The sequence below is a fragment of the Quercus suber genome, unplaced genomic scaffold (assembly GCF_002906115.3).
Source record: "Quercus suber isolate HL8 unplaced genomic scaffold, Cork oak 2.0 scaffold_97, whole genome shotgun sequence".
NCBI classification, from domain to species: Eukaryota; Viridiplantae; Streptophyta; class Magnoliopsida; order Fagales; family Fagaceae; genus Quercus; species Quercus suber.
In genome coordinates this window covers 1,034,081-1,053,574 of record NW_027069562.1, presented here as the reverse complement: position 1 = coordinate 1,053,574, position 19,494 = coordinate 1,034,081, and the positions used below count along the sequence as shown (strand labels likewise).

At 34.7% G+C, this 19,494-nt stretch overlaps 1 protein-coding gene, 1 long non-coding RNA gene and 1 pseudogene across 2 annotated transcripts; 1 reads left to right on the top strand and 2 right to left on the bottom strand.

Annotated features, from left to right (window-relative positions):
- Positions 1-205: 205 nt before the first annotated feature.
- On the bottom strand, positions 206-9,640 carry LOC112008943 (pentatricopeptide repeat-containing protein At4g32450, mitochondrial-like; annotated as a pseudogene).
- A 124-nt stretch (positions 9,641-9,764) lies between these two features.
- LOC136068053 (uncharacterized) lies at positions 9,765-10,990 on the bottom strand. Its single transcript, XR_010629452.1, has 2 exons — positions 10,622-10,990; positions 9,765-10,220 (listed from the first exon to the last, which is right to left on the bottom strand). It is a non-coding gene; the product is annotated as an uncharacterized LOC136068053 (long non-coding RNA).
- Positions 10,991-12,613: 1,623 nt separating this feature from the next.
- On the top strand, positions 12,614-15,192 carry LOC112008944 (ammonium transporter 2 member 5-like). The gene is given in 5 exon segments (XM_065774700.1): positions 12,614-13,219; positions 14,000-14,285; positions 14,572-14,655; positions 14,658-15,001; positions 15,004-15,192. Coding segments are annotated over 5 exon segments (1,440 nt in total). The 3' UTR covers positions 15,124-15,192.
- The last annotated feature ends 4,302 nt before the right edge of the window (positions 15,193-19,494 follow it).

Here is a 19,494-nt window from a genome sequence, read left to right as displayed (position 1 = left end):
TTCCATCTCAACAGGAAACAGAAAGCAAAAATAGAATTTAGATAACTTCACATCATAAGAGTCAACATTGCTAACATGCTTAACAAGAATATACCATATTCAAATGTAAAATCAACAAACAATAGAGACCCAAATATATATACTTTTCAAACTTATGATTATTAATTTTTAATGTAAAATAGGATAGTACCTCAAGTTTCTTTTTTCACCAATAATCCCGGCAAGAGCACAACCAAACTTTGAAATGGTGGAACCTCTTAGCATCTCATATGATCAATTCTCTGCCAACGATCTTTGAGATGACCTTTAGTGCAGTATGGCAATCACCACAAACACGAAGATTCTTGATCAGGGGTGGAGCCAGAAATTTTGGTTTGGGGGGGCCAAGTTGTGATGCTAATATATTAGTTAAAACAAACTTCTACACACACACATATATATAAATTAATTTACTTAGAGAATTTATCATCTTCTAAATTTTAAAGAGTATATGAAAGTCATGTATTTCTTCTATTAGATATATACAAAAATTTATCATTTTCTACATAGCTTAATTTGTTAAACCTCTTAAATTATATTATTTTAATATGATTTCTCTTTCTTTTAAGAGCACCATTGAAATGACTCAAAATTTGAGAGGACCAACTTTAATTTTTACATGCTACATTTTTTTAAATGCAAATAATATACATACTATAAATTAATTTTTTAAAATTTTGGGGGGGGCCTTGGAACCCCACCCTTGTGTGTGGCTCCACCACTGTTCTTGATTATCCTAATGGGTGAACAAACTGGACTATTAAGGAGACCGTTAGCAATAGCAAATCTCTCACTATGAGCAAGAAGAGCTTCCTCCTTGGATTCATGGTCTATGTCATGCAACACAAATCTAGTCTCTGGTATGTAACCAGCCTCTTTCATTTGTTCCCTTAAATGCCTAAGTTCCGCATAGAGCTTATCAGTGTTAGGATGAGATCTATCTCCCGCTCGATATTCATGGACCCTGCTCCAAACTTCTAAAAGACTTTGACTTGCTAGTTTCTTCTTCTCTTTCTGTTTTGCAAGGTCTGAAGGTATAACAGGTAGAAGGCCAGCCTTCGATTGCTCATTCATGCGTAAGGGGTCCAGCTGCTCAACAAGCTCAGCACAGTGATCACCAAGTTCCATGTGCCCATGAACTCTGCAGAGATCCATCAAGGTTTCCCATATATTAACACTTGGCTCCAATGGCATCTTTTCTATGAACTCAAAAGCTTCATCCAGATATCTTGTACTTCCTAGCATGTCTATTACTTTCATATAATGATCCATGGATGGGACTATGCCATAATCCTTGATCATTGATTCAAAGTGCAACATTCCCTCATCAATGTCTCCCAAAACACTACTGTTAGGTTCTAAAGATTTAGGATTTTATGTATTTAGAACTCTAATTTGTATTGTTGGCAAATCATGATCAAAACAGGTTATTTAGTCTTATTTAGGCTTGCTCAAAGTTGGGTCTTTCATGTAAAGTTGGAATCGAGTGGCTGCAGATGCATTGGTGCATTTCAGCCTGGCTCGATCGATCGAAAGAAAGGCTCAATCGATCGAATCTCGGGCAGAATGTTTTTCTGCAGAATATTTCAGCTCAGCCCTAGCTCATTAAACGTTTTGGGTTTTTTGTTTTTACCCTAGGTATATAAAGAAAAACTCTAGCCACGTTTTTAGAGTTGCTCCAGTTGAGCTGTTGTTCATACTTTGCTATTTTGTGTAAATCTCTTGTGAAATCTAGAAGATCTTTCCTTTACACAAAACTTAGGGTTTTCAAGGTAGAGATTACTTCAACATCTTGATGATCAACTCGGTTGCTACCATTAAAGTTTAAAGATTATCAAGCGTGAGTGCTTGTAGCTGATTGGAGAATCCAAAGAAAGAAGGAGTCCGTGGATTCGGAGCTTGCACGTGGTCGTGTCAGTAAGTTCTACTGGTAGGTAGCATTAGGAAGTCAAGTGGGGAGCTTGTAAGTCCTTTTGTATGAATTTCGATTCTTTCGCATAGTGAATTCAGGTTTACCTTGAGGATAGCTAGGTCAAATCCTCCCCAGGTTTTTACCGTGTGGTTTCCTGGGTCATCATATCATTGTGTCTTTTATATTTCCGCTGCTTTATACTTTTGATATGATTGTGTGTTTGTGATAACCTAAAATTGCTGAAATTTACTAAGTTAATCACTTGGCTAATTAACTAGGTTAATCTGGTTGTTATAAGGGGTCTAAAACCGTTCAAGTGATATCAAAGCGGGTAGCTCTTTTGTCTGTAGATCCTTTGATCTAAGAGCTCATCCTTGACCCCTGTTATCATGGATAATTTGAAGTGTCTTTCTACTCATGCTTCTGCTGATTTTATTGATGCCTGTAATGTTTTGAATAAAAAGGACACTATTGTTTCTGTTGATTTTTTTGATGCTTTTGAAACTCTTCGTAAGGAATTATCTAAATCTTTGAAAATTTCTAAGAAATTTAAAAAAGAGTTAAAATTGGCTAATTTTGAAAAAGATGATTTGATTGTGAGATTAGATGAGTCTAATAAGAAGAATGAATTTTTGAGAAATCAAATTTCCTCTCAAGATGAGAAGATAAAAAGCTTGGAACAAGAGTTAGTTGAATCTAAAACTAAAATTGAAAATTTGACTAGTACCAAGCCTGTTGTTGATAACAGAAGTGTTTCTGTTTCTCTTAAGCCTAAGATTGAGAAAGTTTACATCCTTCCTTTCAAGAGGAATAATAAAGAGAAGGCTTATTTTGCTAGGTTAGACAAAGGTAAAAGTTCTGATGTTAACGCTAAAGTTTCTAAAGCTATGTCTAAACCTGCTGCTAGTGTGCAAAAGAAATTTGTTTTTGTGCCTACCTGTCACTTTTGTGGCGTTGTTGGTCATATTAGACCAAACTGTTCTTTGTTGAGGCAAAAACCTAAATCTGAGACTAGATTTGCTATTAAGAATACTGATGTTCCTAAATTTGTTTCTGTTTGCCACTTTTATGGTGTTCGTGGTCATATTCATCCTAATTGTCATAAGTTGAAACTTAAGCATTCTGTATGTCAATCTAGGATATGTGATGATATTTCTCTTGCCATAAGTCCAAATAAATTGTTTCATATTCTTTTGAAAAATTTGAGCTTGTTAGCTTGTGAAAGGAATTTGCAGGATTTCAGTCTCTCTCAGAAGTTTGGTATAATCCCTCAAATACACTCTGCTTCACATGAATTTTCACCTACAAAGCCGAAGACTCGTGCTAGATGGGTGAGAAAAGATTCTCCAAGGTGAGTGTTGCTAGCTTGTCCCTGATTTAATTCTTTCAATTATTTGCGGACATGTTTTGTTTTTGTTTTTGGTTGTTTTGTTTTTTAGGTTGTTTTTATTAAAAAAAAATCCAAAAACATTAAAAATTTTCAAAAAGACAAAAATATTTTATTTTGTGTCTTGTTTTATTGTTCTTGAGGATTACATGAGTTATGATATCTCTCTCTTGATTTAGAACATGCTTGACATTGTGAAGAAACTTGAATAATTTGTGCTAAGCTATTTCTGATTTTGTGTAAGTGTATACTAGTTTGTATTTGTACTCATGAGTTAATTAAGAAATTGATATTTCTTGTTTGAGTACCCTCTATAACTTAGTTAAGCATTGTCATGCATTACATTTGCATTGTTCATTTAGCATAATGTGTGCTTTTTGTATTTGGTCATAAATTTTATTTTAGAACCAAAAGGATTTTTGTGTTTTGTATTTCACATCTTGGATTTATAATCAAGGATTGGCCATATTATCTTTACATAACAAGTTTATGTACCTTATTTAGCTTTGATGAGCTTATTTATTGCACTTTACTAGTTGAAGCTTTGTAGTGTATGTTGTGTGGGAAAGATGTTTATGGTTTTTGATCATCTTATCTTGATCTTGAAGTCACATGTTATTTGACTGTCAGACTTGATCCTTTTGAGAAATGCATAAATAACCATCTCATCACTGTTCACTAGTCAATCATGAACACCTTAGTGCGTATCATAAGATTTTGTGCTCGAGAAAGTGTAGCACATGCACAAAAAGAACATAAGGTATAGTCTCGGTTTAATTGCTTAATGCTTAAAATTGGTGTGTACTATTAGACTTAATGCCATTTCACATAATTAAAATTGATGTGTACTATTAGGCTTGATGCCAATTCACTTAACTAAAATCTATGTGTACATTATGAGGCAAAATTCAAGAAACTTACATGATTGCAAGCTTATGTTCTAGGAGATATGGGAGTTATATAATGTAACTCTTTAGGTAATAGTCTCTTTTAAATTCTATGTGATGAATTTTGTAGACTTTGTGATTGATTGCTATTCACATATCACCTCACATGTATCTCAAACTTTTGCTAGTTGCACACACTACACATGTTACTCTTTGCTAAACTTAGTACATTATATTGTGTGTGATTTTGTTGTGGCCCTCCAAGATTAAAAGTTCCTTGATTTTAATACAAAATGTGTTTAATGTTTGCGCTTTAAGGACAAATTGATTGAAAATCTTGATTCTGGAAAATTTGGGTTGAATTCAAGTATTTATGAAAAACTTTTCGTCTCATACTCATGCATATTTTTATAAAACAATGTGTTTTGAGGAGTTTCTACATTAAAATGCTCCGTTTTTCAAAAATCTGATTTTTCCAAACTTTCGATCGATCGAACCTATTTTTCAATCAATTGAAATTGCAATTAAAATTTTTGGTTTGAGTCTGCCTGACTCAATTGATATTCGATCGATTCTCGATCGATCGAAACTGAAAAATTTTCAGTTTCTATGTTTTTGACCAAATTTTTTTCCATGCATCATTTGTGTTTAGGATTCACATGCATTGCATTGTTTTTGTATCCATCTTGCAGTTTTGCAGTCATATCTCTCATTGTTTTTGCACATAGCTTGCATACACTTTGCTAAATTGGGTACTCAACTTGATTTAAAAATTAATTGATTAATTTTTGAGTTTTGTACATTCTAGTATATGCTATTTCTTATGTGTGAACTATAGAAAATATTTTTCTTAAGAAATATTATGGATAATCAATGTGCAAATATTTTCTCTACTCATGCAACTATTTATGGGTCACATAGTGTCATGTTTGCATTTGATTGAAAGAGAGAATATTTTTTCTTCATGTGTATTCTCACCTTAGTTTTTAACTTTCGTTTGTATGTTTACCCCCCCTCCCCCTCTCCTTTATTTTTCCCCATACTGTTTTTCCCAAAACTTGTTTTGTTTTTCCTATTTTTATAGAGGGGAGAAGCCTGTTTTTAACCTTTGTTGTTCATAGGGGGAGGTGTCTCTATTTTCTATAGAGTTGATTTGTTTTGTGTTTCCTTCCCTTGATTGTCTATTTTCTCTTGACCTTTGTTACTCTTTGTTTGAGTTGTCTTTGTCAATACGTGACAAAAAGGGGGAGATTTATTTGAAATGTGAGAATATGTGTGGAAAATACAAGAATGTTATGTTTAGGGGGAGTTAACCTTGTTTTGGATGTATCTAACTTAGAGGGAGAGTTAGTTTGCATATTTGTTGATTTACTTTTTTTTGTCACACATGCGTTTATGCGTTTTGTTTAGTGTTTCAAGAAATATACAGGTTGATTCAATTGAGCTGCTGTCTACACTTGCAACTGATGGATAGTAGTTAGGATTGAATTTTGGTTTATGAGCATTATTTTTGTAAAAGGCTTTTTAAATTGTAAACTTTGAACTAAGTGTTTGTGTTTTGTCACGGATTACCAAAGGGGAAGTTTGTTAGGTTCTAAAGATTTAGGATTTTATATATTTAGAACTCTAATTTGTATTGTTGGCAAACCATGATCAAAATAGGTTGTTTAGTCTTATTTAGGCTTGCTCAAAGTTGGGTCTTTCATGTAAAGTTGGAATCGAGTGGCTGCAGATGCATTGGTGCATTTCGGCCTGGCTCGATCGATCGAAGGAAAGACTTGATCGATCGAATCTCGAGCAGAATGTTTTATGGCAGAATATTCCAGCTCAGCCCTAACTCATTAAACGGTTTGGGTTTTTTGTTTTTACCCTAGGTATATAAAGAAAAACCCTAGCCACGTTTTTAGAGTTGCTCCAGTTGAGTTGTTGCTCATACTTTGCTGTTTTGTGTAAATCTCTTGTGAGATCTAGAGGGGCTTTCCTTTACACAAAACTTAGGGTTTTCAAGGTAGAGATTACTTCAACATCTTGATGATCAATTCAGTTGCTACCATTGAAGCTTAAAGATTATCAAGCGTGGGTGCTTGTAGCTGATTGGAGAATCTAAAGAAAGAAGGAGTCCGTGAATTCGGAACTTGCACGTGGTCGTGTCAGTAAATTCTACTGGTGGGTAGCATTAAGAAATTAAGTGGGGAGCTTGTAAGTCCTTTTGTATGAACTTCGATTCTTTCGCATAGTGGATTCAGGTTTACCTTGAAGATAGATAGGTCAAATCCTCCCCAGGTTTTTACCTTGTGGTTTCCTGGGTCATCATATCATTGTGTCTTTTATATTTCCGCTGCTTTATACTTTTGATATGATTGTGTGTTTGTGATAACCTAGAATTACTGAAATTAACTAAGTTAATCACTTGGCTAATTAACTAAGTTAATCTGGTTGTTATAAGAGGTCTAAAATCGTTCAACTACAAGTAGATAAAACACCAAAAAACATTCGACCATCAGGTTTCATTCCTGTTTTCTTGAACTGAGTGAACAAATCAATGGCATCCTCCCCAAGACCATTCTTAGCAAGCCATGTCATCATAGTGTCCCACAACGTCAAATTGCAGGTTGGCATTGCATTAAACACCATGAACGCATCATCCATAGAACCACATTTCCCATACATCTCTATGATTCTATTGTAGGTACTCACTTCTAGTGGTGAGAGTGATCTTATGAATTGTTCATGAACAAATTTTGCTTCCTGCAGAGATTGAGCCTCACTACACTCCCACATTAACTGCAAATATTGGGGCAAATCCACAGGATGACATCGCTTAACTAACAACCCTAAAACTTCCACGGCTTCCTTCACTTTCCCCTCATTGCAAAAACCATCTAGCTCCTCAAGAGTACCAAGATATTGGTGACTCTCAGGTGTCTCTGAAAATTTCCCCTCTTGTTTTGGATTATTTGATAATTGAGAACCATCTGTCATACTTTGAAAAGTATTCAAGTTTGGCAGATATTGTACGACATGTTGGTTCTGCTGATACTATCCAAAGCTTCGGCTATGCTGAAACATTCCAACATTGCCAAAGTTATGATCACCTAGGGCTTGCTGCCCACAGTTTTGCCTGTTGTTCCCATTTAGGCTTCCTTGAGATTCTAAAAGGCCTTGGGAATCAAACCTATATGGGTTTTGCCTCACTTCACTAGCACCCTTGTGGGATGACCCACATAAATTTTGTATACGTCCATTTCCCCCATATACATGATGGTTCTGCAAGAACTCTCCATTATTACACCCATAATTCCCACCAAAATTCCCATTTTGCTGAACTGAGTGATTCTGAAATCCATTTCTTGTGCTTTCCCTATAAAACCCACTTGAATTCTGTTCCAAACTTGTTAAATTATTAGCATGAATCCCAGTTAGGTTCTACTACACCTGCCCAACATTTTGATCATAATTTCCTCTAAAATTTCCATTTTGCCAAGCTAGTTTGTTCAGATATGTACTTCCAAAGCTCTCCCTCTAAAGCCCACTAGAATTTTGGTAAAACTCATTTTGCTCATTAAACCCACTAAAACTCCCATTTTGCCAAACTGGGTAACTTACAAAATCGTTTGTATTGCTTTCTCAATAACCCTCATTGGGGTTTGATTTGTGATGAAAATCTGCAGGGTTTTGGCTCTCACTATGTTTATTTTGATATTCTAAAGAATCATCTACTTGGCACTAAGACCCATTGGTGTTTTCAAAATCTAATCTTTGAGTGGCAGTGCTAAGATTTTTGAGGAAGGTGAGGGTTTTTCTTGAATTTGAGGAGTTGAATGAAGAATATACCTTGGATTGTGCTATCTTTGTGAGAATTGCAGCTAGTGGACATTTACGGATCCCAAAATATTGCTTTAGTAAATACTTCAAAAGGAGATAGTGGGGGAGTTCTTCTAATTATTGATACAAAGAAAAAGAATTTTAGGGAGAGGTGCTGGTGTTGAACTATGTTTATGGAGAGCCAAACCAGGTCACTCTATAACGTTAAACCTTGTTGGGCTAAAAATAAATTGGGCCCTCTATTGATATTTGAAAAACATGCCTTGAGCCTTTTGCGGGAAAATACGTGTGGGTAAAAAATATAGACATATGTATAATATTGTTTAAAAACTGAAAACATGTGTTTGAGTAGGTGTACCAAACAGGGCCTTATTTGTTGGTGTTATATCTCCCTCCTTTATTCATTTTTGTTTATCAGCTGCCTACCCTAAATAGAGTAGGCAATATCTCTTGCCCTTGTTCATTGTCCACATAAGAGGCCTGTTAGCAATCCACCCTAGTTATTAAGGGTAGAAATTTAGTATCCCAAGTTAATGTCTTGTCCCCTGCAAATTCTCTCATCTCAGCAATATATATCTACCTATATTATTATTGTAAGAGATAGAAACGAAGAAACACTTAGAGCTAGAGAACATATATATATATATATATATGTGTGTGTGTGTGTGTGTGTGTATGTATGTATTCAATGTTAGAAATAATATAATGTGGTGAATACCACTAACGAATAAGTAATTCATATATATTCTTACTCTCATGTGTTCTTTTTCTTATCTTTATATTTCCTTTATTTTACAATAATTGATGACTTTTTTTTTTTTGGAAGAAGATATTTTTGTGAGTTCATCATCCTCAACAAAGGTTTTTTTTTTTTTTTTAAGAGAAAATTAATTGGGTTGGTAGGGGTGGAGGGAAAGGACGTGGAAATAAAAGATGTTGCCTCGTGTGGGTTAGAATCAGTTACACATGGTATAACTCTTTGTTAATATCATACCACTTACAAAACGTTTTATTTGATTATTTTGCAATTACATTAAATGCTCACTTTGTTCTTAACACACACACCAAATTTCATACTAATACTTATTTAATATACAATCCATTAACTCATATATATTTTGTTTATAAATATTTTTTTCTTAAACAATTAACTTTAAATATTTTATAAATGAGATAGCTATTAATCTCTAATAATCTTAATATTTTGCAACCATGTAGGGTTGTGTACAATGATATAATATAATCTAACAATGAGTTTGTTAAAAAACAAAAAATGCATCCATTAAAAAGGGTTTGTTGAAAAAAATGCGTGTATTAAAAAATTTTAGAATTGTGTAACATTGATAAAATTATACTGTGTACAAAAATATTATACTTAGTGGGTTTGTATATCAAAATTATGCTTGATTTCAAATTCTCTTATTCTGTTTGTATGTTATATGTGTGTGATATATAGTATTTTCTCTTCTAGATTAGGTCCATTGCTTCCTGTGCACTGGACCCAAACTACTCACAATCTACACAACCATAAACGAAATGGGCAACCTCACAACTTTGAGGCATAAAAACGTGGCCATCCCTCCTTGCCATGCCAGGAGCATCCACGTTGGCAAAGCCATAATTTTAGCTATTTGGCCTTCTATTTTACATTCTCACTTTACAAACCACCCAACATTAGTGATCTTATTTTAGCTTTCAACACAATAAAATAATATAAACAACACAATAAAATAATATATTTACTACAATAAAAAAAAAATATCTATTACAATAAACAACAATTACAACCACGCCGCCGCTACCACCCCGTTGTCACCGCCACCCAAAATTGACAAGTCAATATCAATATCCCCATTTATGATTCCCGTGTAATATGGTAAGTCTCCTTGTGATGCCATAAATTAGAAATAGCAATATATACTTCCAAGTAGACGGAAAGTAAAGACCAGTAAGGTAATAAATTAGAAACAACAAAATATAAACTTCCCTACACACAGAAAATTCATAAACTAACATTTACACCAATACATTAGAAACAAAAAACATAAACTTCCCTGCAAACAAAAAATTCCCAAAACCATTTTCAACATGACATTTATTGTAATAAATTAGAGTTAACAAACAAAAAATTGGCGAGAAGCAAAAACAGAAAATTTATCATTCCAATTCCCTGCAAATTTATATTGCAATAAATTAGAAACAAAAAAAAAAAAAAATGTAAACTTCCCTACACATAGAAAATTCCCAAACTAACATTTACACCAATACATTAGAAACAAAGAACATAAACTTCCCTGGAATCAGAAAATTAACAAAACAATTTCCAATATGACATTTATTGTAATAAATTAGAATCAACAAACAAAAATCGGCGAGAAGCAAAAACTAAAAATTTATCATTCCAATTTCCTGCAAATTTATCATTAGAATCAACAAATATAAATTCCCTGCAAACAGAAAATTCCCAACTAACATGGAAAATTTATCATTCAAATTCTAGGAGACTAGAAGCAAAAACCCCAAATCAAAAACCCTAAGCATTACATGATGAAGAAGACAGAGATAACTTACCTGTAAATCAGCAAGCAAGCTTTGAAGAAATTGGTTACCCAAACAGAGAAGAGAGGGCGAGATGGGTTAGAGAGGGTGAGATGGGTTGGCGTGGGTAAGCTGGGGACTTGGGGCTTGGGTTAGCGGCGAGGGCTAGATGGGTCAGCGTGGGGCAGGGGAGTTGGGCCGGTGAGGAGTGGAGGAAGAAAGAAAAAAAAATGAAAGGGAGAAGAGTACCGGTGGCTTGGGTCGGCGGCGAGTGGAGGAAGAGGTGGTCGGAGCCGGGCAGTCGGATGGGTCTGTCGGCGGCTGGGCAGGGCGAGGTTGAGGAAGAGGAGAGAGAAATCTGAGGAGAGAGAACAGAGACTGAGAGCTGCAACGGTAATAACAGAGAAAAAGGAAAATAAATCATTTAAATATTCTTCATTAGTGTGAATGCATAAATAAAATGCTATGTTTTTTTTTACCTTTGAGTTACTGTGCACAATGACTGAAAAGCTATAATATATACATTTAGCTCCACTAATGTGCTTCCATTTTTGTAATTAGTAGTGCTAAAAATAACAATTGAGCTTTTTAACGCTATCAATACTAATACTCTAGTGACCTAAAACCCATTGAAGAACGTAACAAATCAATATAGTAGGGTAAGCTCATAATAAATGGGGAATCATGCACAATGTCTACAGCTCTAGCGATGATTTTTCAACCATAACTGATGATCTTGTGCCCAAAAAGGGAAGCATGGAAACTAGAATCCATAGCCTCCATCAACCGAAATCAACAGTCAAAAGGCTAGGATCTCGCTTATGACCAGGGCAATGCCACCAAGCTCACCCACATCAATGCTACAAAGAGGAAAAAAAATAAGTCACTAGATAGCCTATAAATCTAGAGTCCTTCAACTAGAGAAAAGTATGAAAAATCTATGTTCTTATTCAGTTAAAGTTCGATCTTTTTGTAGTGATCGAGATCACTGATAATTTAAACATCGGAGTACTAATTAGCCCAGTTACCTTCTTTTCTTTTCTATTTTTTTTGGTGAATCACTGCTATTACCTAAATTAAGTTTTTGCTTCTTGCATATATCATTGACAGGTCAATCACGTAGCCACTGAATCATCATCATCACCAACATCGATCGTTCGTGTTAATTTTTCTATTATATACTATCCTTTGTGTAAATTTTATTACTCAATCCACACCTGCGAAGACCTTGCAACATGCAAGGTTACGAAGAGAGTTTACCCTGAAAAAAAAATAAAAGGTTTTAGAGGGCCAACTTGCAATTTGAAATCAACCATTAAATTAAAGTTTGTATCTAAAAATAAAATGCGGTTCAACTTCCAACTATTTTATTGTCCATCTAATGGACTTCTTCTGTTGCTACTTCTTAGTAGACTATACGATATTATATACGATATCAATTATACAAAAATTGTAGCAAACAAAATAGACTACTTATTTTTCTTAAATATAAATGAAACCTACGAGATGTCACTTTTAAAAGTTTCAAAACAAGTTTATGCCCGCTGTACTTATACATGCCCATATGAATGGTTTAATGGCCAAAGAGTGACAATCATAGGACACCAGATCATGCATATAATTGAAAATAATTGTTGCTGTCCCAGACAAAATATAACTACATTACTACAAATATAGGGGTACTTATAATAGTGACTTTAAAAAAAAAAAAAAATGGCGTCATGCGGATTGCTAACAGGCTATTTAATTGTTTTGTAAATTCGTGCTCCCAAAAAAGAAATCTAAATGTGTATGATCCTTGTTTCTTGAAAACATCGATTGGAACTATTGGAACACCCGCCAAAATTAAGAATATATTATGCAGTGAAGTAGCCTAAGAGAACTAGCACTGTACAACTACAAACAAACAAATGTGTTCCTATCGTGAGAATTTGACAAACGTTCGGCTCTTATAATTAAACCATTAGGCTTATTATTAGTGTCAAACATTGTCACAATACTGTGAAACCTACTTTCTGAAGCAAAATGAATAACACTACCTTTGCCCTCCCTCCTAACCTTGAACCAGATCAAGCTAGCCCCGCATGGATGAACAAAGGTGACAATCCACAGCAGCTTACCACCGCGACACTAGTGGGCCTACAAAGTGTTCCGGGGCTCATAATCCTATATGGTGGCGCGGTGAAGAAGAAATGGGCAGTGAACTCAGCTTTCATGGCACTCTATGCTTTTGCTTGTGTTCTTGTTTGTTGGGTTTTATGGGGCTATAGGATGTCTCTTGGGGATGAGCTCCCTGTTCCATTTTTGGGAACTCCCAACTTTGCACTAGACGAAAAATTTCTTTTCAAGAAGGCATTTTCCGGAAATTTTCCTAATGCCACAATGGTGTATTTCCAATTTGCCTTTGCGGCAATCACTTTGATTTTGATTGCAGGGGCCTTGTTGGGACGTTTGAACTTCTATGCATGGATGCTTTTTGTGCCTTTATGGTTGACCTCTTCATACACTATTGGAGCGTTCACTATATGGAGTAATAATGGGTTTCTCTACAAGTTAGGAATCATAGATTATTCTGGTAGATTTGTGATCCATTTGTCCTCAGGAGTTGCTGGCTTTACAGCAGCATATTGGGTATGGAAAAAATTTATCCCGTCTTTCTTAAAAAAAATATAAAAATAAATAAATAAATAAATAAAAACGAGGAGAATAGACATATATTCTCCAAGTTACTTGCAAAAAGATGCTAACAACTGTGAAAGTTTAATCTCCAACATTGATTCCTCGACTCATTTGCCAAAACAAAACATAGGGCATTAGTGCATTTATTTGCCCCTTAAACTTAAAACCTCAGTTACAATTGAAAGAAAACAAGTACATACCTCTAGAATCGATTCGCCGGTTGTTTTACATGGCCAACAGTACTTCTATATTCTTGCTCGTGGTGGTGATTGTGATAAAAGCAAGAAACAAAATCCACAACCTATAATATAGTAAAGAGAATCCAACAGCACTAGAGAAAGGGAGAGTTTTTTTCTTTTTGCTAAAGGGAAAGGGAGAGTTATCTTTGTTTTTTTGCTTTCATCTGTACATTATTAGTTACATTACTGTTTTTTTAACCCACCCTCATGTAATGTGTATAAATGTTACATATACAGGAAATCAATTTCATTAAGTTATGTCATTGATGGGTGACCTGGTTGACCAAGCTTGGCCAACTTTTAGCAAACAATAATCACGTTTGGCCAAAACCTCTATAGCAATTAACACGGTATTACTATTTCTAAAAGAGACGCACAGAGTTTGAATCTCTTTCCCCTCCTCCACTTATGATGAAAAAAATCAATAAATAATAAACAATAATCACACATTTGAGAAACATGACATATCGCTCTCCATAATAATTCATGGCAGGTTGGTCCTCGTCTATCCAAAGATAGGGAACGGTTCCCTCCAAACAACATCCTTCTCATGTTAACTGGGGCAGGACTTTTGTGGATGGGTTGGACAGGGTTCAATGGAGGTGACCCGTATTCAGTAAATGTTGATGCTTCCTTGGCCGTGTTGAACACGCATGCCTGCACCGCTACAAGCTTGCTTACTTGGGTGATGTTGGATGTCTACTTTTTTGGGAAGGCTTCCATTATTGGGACGATTCAAGGCGTGATCACTGGCTTGGTTTGCATCACCCCAGCAGCCGGTAAGTCTCCTGCCCATTAGTAGAAAACACACCCTATTTTCATAAATAGTAAGGAAAATTATTTTCCTAAAACAATACCAAATCCTTGAGCCTTGTGGCTTGTGTATATGTTTAGATAAATGTAATGATTATATGAATTGCTTTTTTTCATATTATAAGCAAATGTAATATATAATACATAAAGGTAAATATATGATTTATATATATATATATATATAATATAGGCATGCAACATTATGTATAAATATCTACAAAAGTAAAATTTTCTTACAATTTAATTTTGTAGGGGTCGTGCAAGGATGGGCAGCAATAATGGGGGTTTGCTCAGGCTGAATTCCTTGGTTCACTATGATGATCATCCACAAGAAATCCAGCTCCTTCAAATGGTTGATGATACAATGGCAGTTTTGCACACCCATGCAATTGCTGGCTGTCTCGGGGGAATCCTAACCGGCCTTTTTGCAGAGCCTAAATTAAACAATTTGTTTTTTAATTCATACGGTGATTATGTTGGCCAATTTTATGGTTTTGAAATGGGAAATTTCAAGGCTGGGTTTCGACAAAAGGGAATTCAGCTTCTTGGGATTCTGTTTATTGTCAAACTAAATATTGTGATTACAAGCATAATCTGTATCTTGGTGCGATTTGTGGTTCCTCTAAGAATGTCTGTTGAAGATATGGAAATTGGTGATGAAGCGGCTCACAACGAAGAAGCTTATATGCCATTTGGGGTCAAGGTGAAAAACTTGGTAAATTGAGACATGAAGCTGCAGTCTACAATGATATCGAATCGTCAGTGACAAAAGGCAGGGCTATTGGTCAAGTTGAAATGACATGAAATTATGAGGAAAAATAAAGAAAAATTCTAGGACCATGACCTATTCACACCTATTTTCATAACTATTTGATGTGATTGATTATAAATAGTATGTCAATATAAAAGTGACATACTTATAAGATACTTATTAAAATGGGTGTAAAATAGGGTTTGGTCCTAAAATAACTCATTTGGGAAAGTTATAGACCCTTACCAAAATATATATTATATATATATATATATATATTTTGTAGCTCTTTCGATCTTATTAGTGTTATTGTCAGTCTTTAACCATCTTGAATTGTAGATTGGGCTCTGACATGAGTCTTCTTTACCCTATTATAGAGCTTTCTTGTCCTTCCTGTGGATTTTCCATCGCCCATGGTGGTTTAATCCTTTGTGGGTCTTGAAACGAATAGTGGTCCTAGTCTATATATGGTCTAAATTTGAGCTCTCTCGTATCAAATCATTTAGATTTAAGGATTCGGAGCTCAAATACCTGGTGGTTTCCCCCCCTTTTGTCTTTCGATTCCCTGTGCCTTCAGCCTTCATGAAGGCGGGGTTGGTTTCTCTACAAAATATCTAGTGTTTTTCCTAAACCATTGATACCTTGAAGGTAGATTCTTTGAGAGAATGGGTCTTATGTTTGTTCAAATTTGTACTTTTTCTTGGTTTTGAAGACTCCACTCTTTTTTCTTTTTTCTTTTTTGTTTGGAGAAAAGAAGACTCCACTCTTGTATTGATGTTTCATAATTAAGTTGTAAATTAGGTCTGTATTTTCTTCGAGAGTTGGTCAATCTCCCCAAATTATATTGTTTTGTTATTTTCTCTTTCTTAATTATTTTTATAGAAATAAAATATCATTTTTCAAAAAATCAGCGTGGGGCAGGGGAGTTGGGCCGGTGAGGAGTGGAGGAAGAAAGAAAAAAAAATGAAAGGGAGAAGAGTACCGGTGGCTTGGGTCGGCGGCGAGTGGAGGAAGAGGTGGTCGGAGCCGGGCAGTCGGATGGGTCTGTCGGCGGCTGGGCAGGGCGAGGTTGAGGAAGAGGAGAGAGAAATCTGAGGAGAGAGAACAGAGACTGAGAGCTGCAACGGTAATAACAGAGAAAAAGGAAAATAAATCATTTAAATATTCTTCATTAGTGTGAATGCATAAATAAAATGCTAGGTTTTTTTTACCGAGTTACTGTGCACAATGACTGAAAAGCTATAATATATACATTTAGCTCCACCAATGTGCTTCCATTTTTGTAATTAGTAGTGCTAAAAATAACAATTTAGTTTTTTTAACACTACCAATACTAATACTCTAGTGATTTCTCAAAAAAAAAAAAAAAATACTCTAGTGACCTAATACCCATTGAAGGAAGCAACAAATCAATATAGTAGGGTAAGTTCATAATAAATGGGGATCATGCACAATGTCTACAGCTCTAGCGATGATTTTTCATCCATAACTGATGATCTTGTGCCCAAAAAGGGAAGCATATTGGAAACCAGAATCCATAGCCTCCATCAACTGAAATCAACAGTCAAAAGGCTAGGATCTCGCTTATGACCAGGGCAATGCCACCAAGCTCACCCACATCAATGCTACAAAGAGGAAAAAAAATAAGTCACTAGATAGCCTATAAATCTAGAGTCCTTCAACTAGAGAAAAGTATGAAAAATCTATGTTCTTATTCAATTAAAGTTCGATCTTTTTGTAGTGAGATTACTGATAATTTAAACATCGGAGTACTAATTAGCCCAGTTACCTTCTTTTCTTTTCTATTTTTTTTGTTGAATCACTGCTATTACCTAAATTAAGTTTTTGCTTCTTGCATATATCATTGACAGGTCAATCACGTAGCCACTGAATCATCATCACCAACATCGATCGTTCGTGTTAATTTTTCTATTATATACTATCCTTTGTGTAAATTTTATTACTCAATCCACACCTGCGAAGACCTTGCAACTAGGGGTGGCAAATGGGCAGGTTTGGGTGGGTTTGGGGTGGGCATAATTGGGTTGGGTATATAAAACTCATTTACCCATTTAAAACCCATTTAACTAATTCCTTATAACCTAAATCCAACCCAACCCAATTATTATGGGTAAACCCCAACCCATCCAATTACCCAATTATCAAAATTACCAAAATGCCACTAAAGTGAAAATGACCAAAGTACTCTAAAATCTTCAAAAATGACCAAAATGCCCTCAAAACCTGAAAATTACCAAAATACCCCCAAAACCCAAAAAAATGACCAAAATACCTCCAAAATCCGGAAAATGACCAAAATACTCCAAAAATCCAAAAAATGACCAAAATACCCCTGAAAGCCAAAAATGACCAAAATACCCCCTAGAACCTAAAAAATGACCAAAATATCCCCAAAACCTTAAAATGACCAAAATACCCTCCAAAACCTAAAAAATGACCAAACTACCCTTGAAACCCAAAAAATGACCAAAATACCCCCGAGAATCTAAAAAATGACCAAAATACCCCTAGAACCCAAAAAATGACCAAAATACTCCTGAAATCTAAAAATTACCAAAATACCTCCAAAACCCATAAAATTACCAAAATATCCCCAAAACCAAAAAATGACGAAAATACCCCCAAAACCTAAAAATTACCGAAATATCCCTAGAACCCAAAAAATGACTAAAATACCCCTGAAACTTAAAAATGATCAAAATACCCCCCAAAACCCATAAAATGACTAAAATACCCCTGAAACCCAAAAAATGACCAAAATACCCCATAAACCCAAAAAAAATGTCCAAAATACCTCCAAAACCTAAAAAATTACTAAAATACCTCTGAAACCTAAAAAATGGCCAAAATAACCTCGAAGCCTAAAAATTGACCAAAATAACCCTGAAAACTAAAAATGACCAAAATACTCTTGAAACTTCAAAAATGGCCAAAATAACCACGAAGTCTAAAAATTGACCAAAATAACCTAGAAACCTAAAAATGACCAAAATACCCCATAAACCCAAAAAATGTCCAAAATACCTCCAAAACCTAAAAAATTACTAAAATACCTCTGAAACCTAAAAAATGGCCAAAATAACCTCGAAACCTAAAAATTGACCAAAATAACCCTGAAAACTAAAAATGACCAAAATACTTTCGAAACTTAAAAAATGGCCAAAATAACCATGAAGTCTAAAAATTGACCAAAATAACCTAGAAACCTGAAAATGACCAAAATAGTCCCTAAACCTAAAAATGACCAAAATATCCCCTAAACCCAAAAAATGTCCAAAATACCTCCAAAACCTAAAAAATTACTAAAATACCTCTGAAACCTAAAAAATGGCCAAAATAACCTCGAAGCCTAAAAATTGACCAAAAAAACCCTGAAAACTGAAAATGACCAAAATACTCTCGAAACTTCAAAAATGGCCAAAATAGCCACGAAGTCTAAAAATTGACCAAAATAACTTAGAAACCTAAAAATGACCAAAATACCCCCAAAACCTAAAAATGACCAAAATACCCCCCCATAAACCCAAAAAATGTCCAAAATACCTCCAAAACCTAAAAAATTACTAAAATACCTCTGAAACTTAAAAAATGGCCAAACTAACCTCGAAGCCTAAAAATTGACCAAAATAACCCTGAAAACTAAAAATGACCAAAATACTCCCGAAACTTCAAAAATGGCCAAAATAACCATGAAGTCTAAAAATTGACAAAAATAACCTAGAAACCTAGAAATGACCAAAATAGCCCCTAAACCTAAAAATGACCAAAATACCCTCTAAACCCAAAAAATGTCCAAAATACCTACAAAACCTAAAAAATTACTAAAATACCTCTGAAACCTAAAAAATGGCCAAAATAACCTTGAAGCCTAAAAATTGACCAAAATAACCTTGAAAACTAAAAATGACCAAAATACTCCCGAAACTTCAAAAATGGCCAAAATAACCACGTAGTCTAAAAATTGACCAAAATAACCTAGAAACCTAAAAATGACCAAAATAGCCCCTAAACCTAAAAGTGACCAAAATACCCCCTAAACCTAAAAAATAATCGATGTACCTTCGAAACATAAAAATTAACTGAAATACCCCCTGAAACCTAAAAAATGACCAAAATACCCCTAAAACCTAAATACAACCAAAATAACCCCTAAACCTTAAAATGACTAAAATATCCTTGAAACCTAAAAAATGACCAAAATTCCCCGAAACCTATAAAATGACAAAAAAAAGCCCCTTAAATCTGTAAGTCGATAAAAATACACCCTAAACCTAAAAAATTATCAAAATCCCCTGTAAAACTAAAAAATGACCAAAATACTCCCTAAACATAAAAAATGACCAAAATACCCATAAACCTAAAAAATGACTAAGATACCCCAAACCCCTATTTTGGTAATTTTA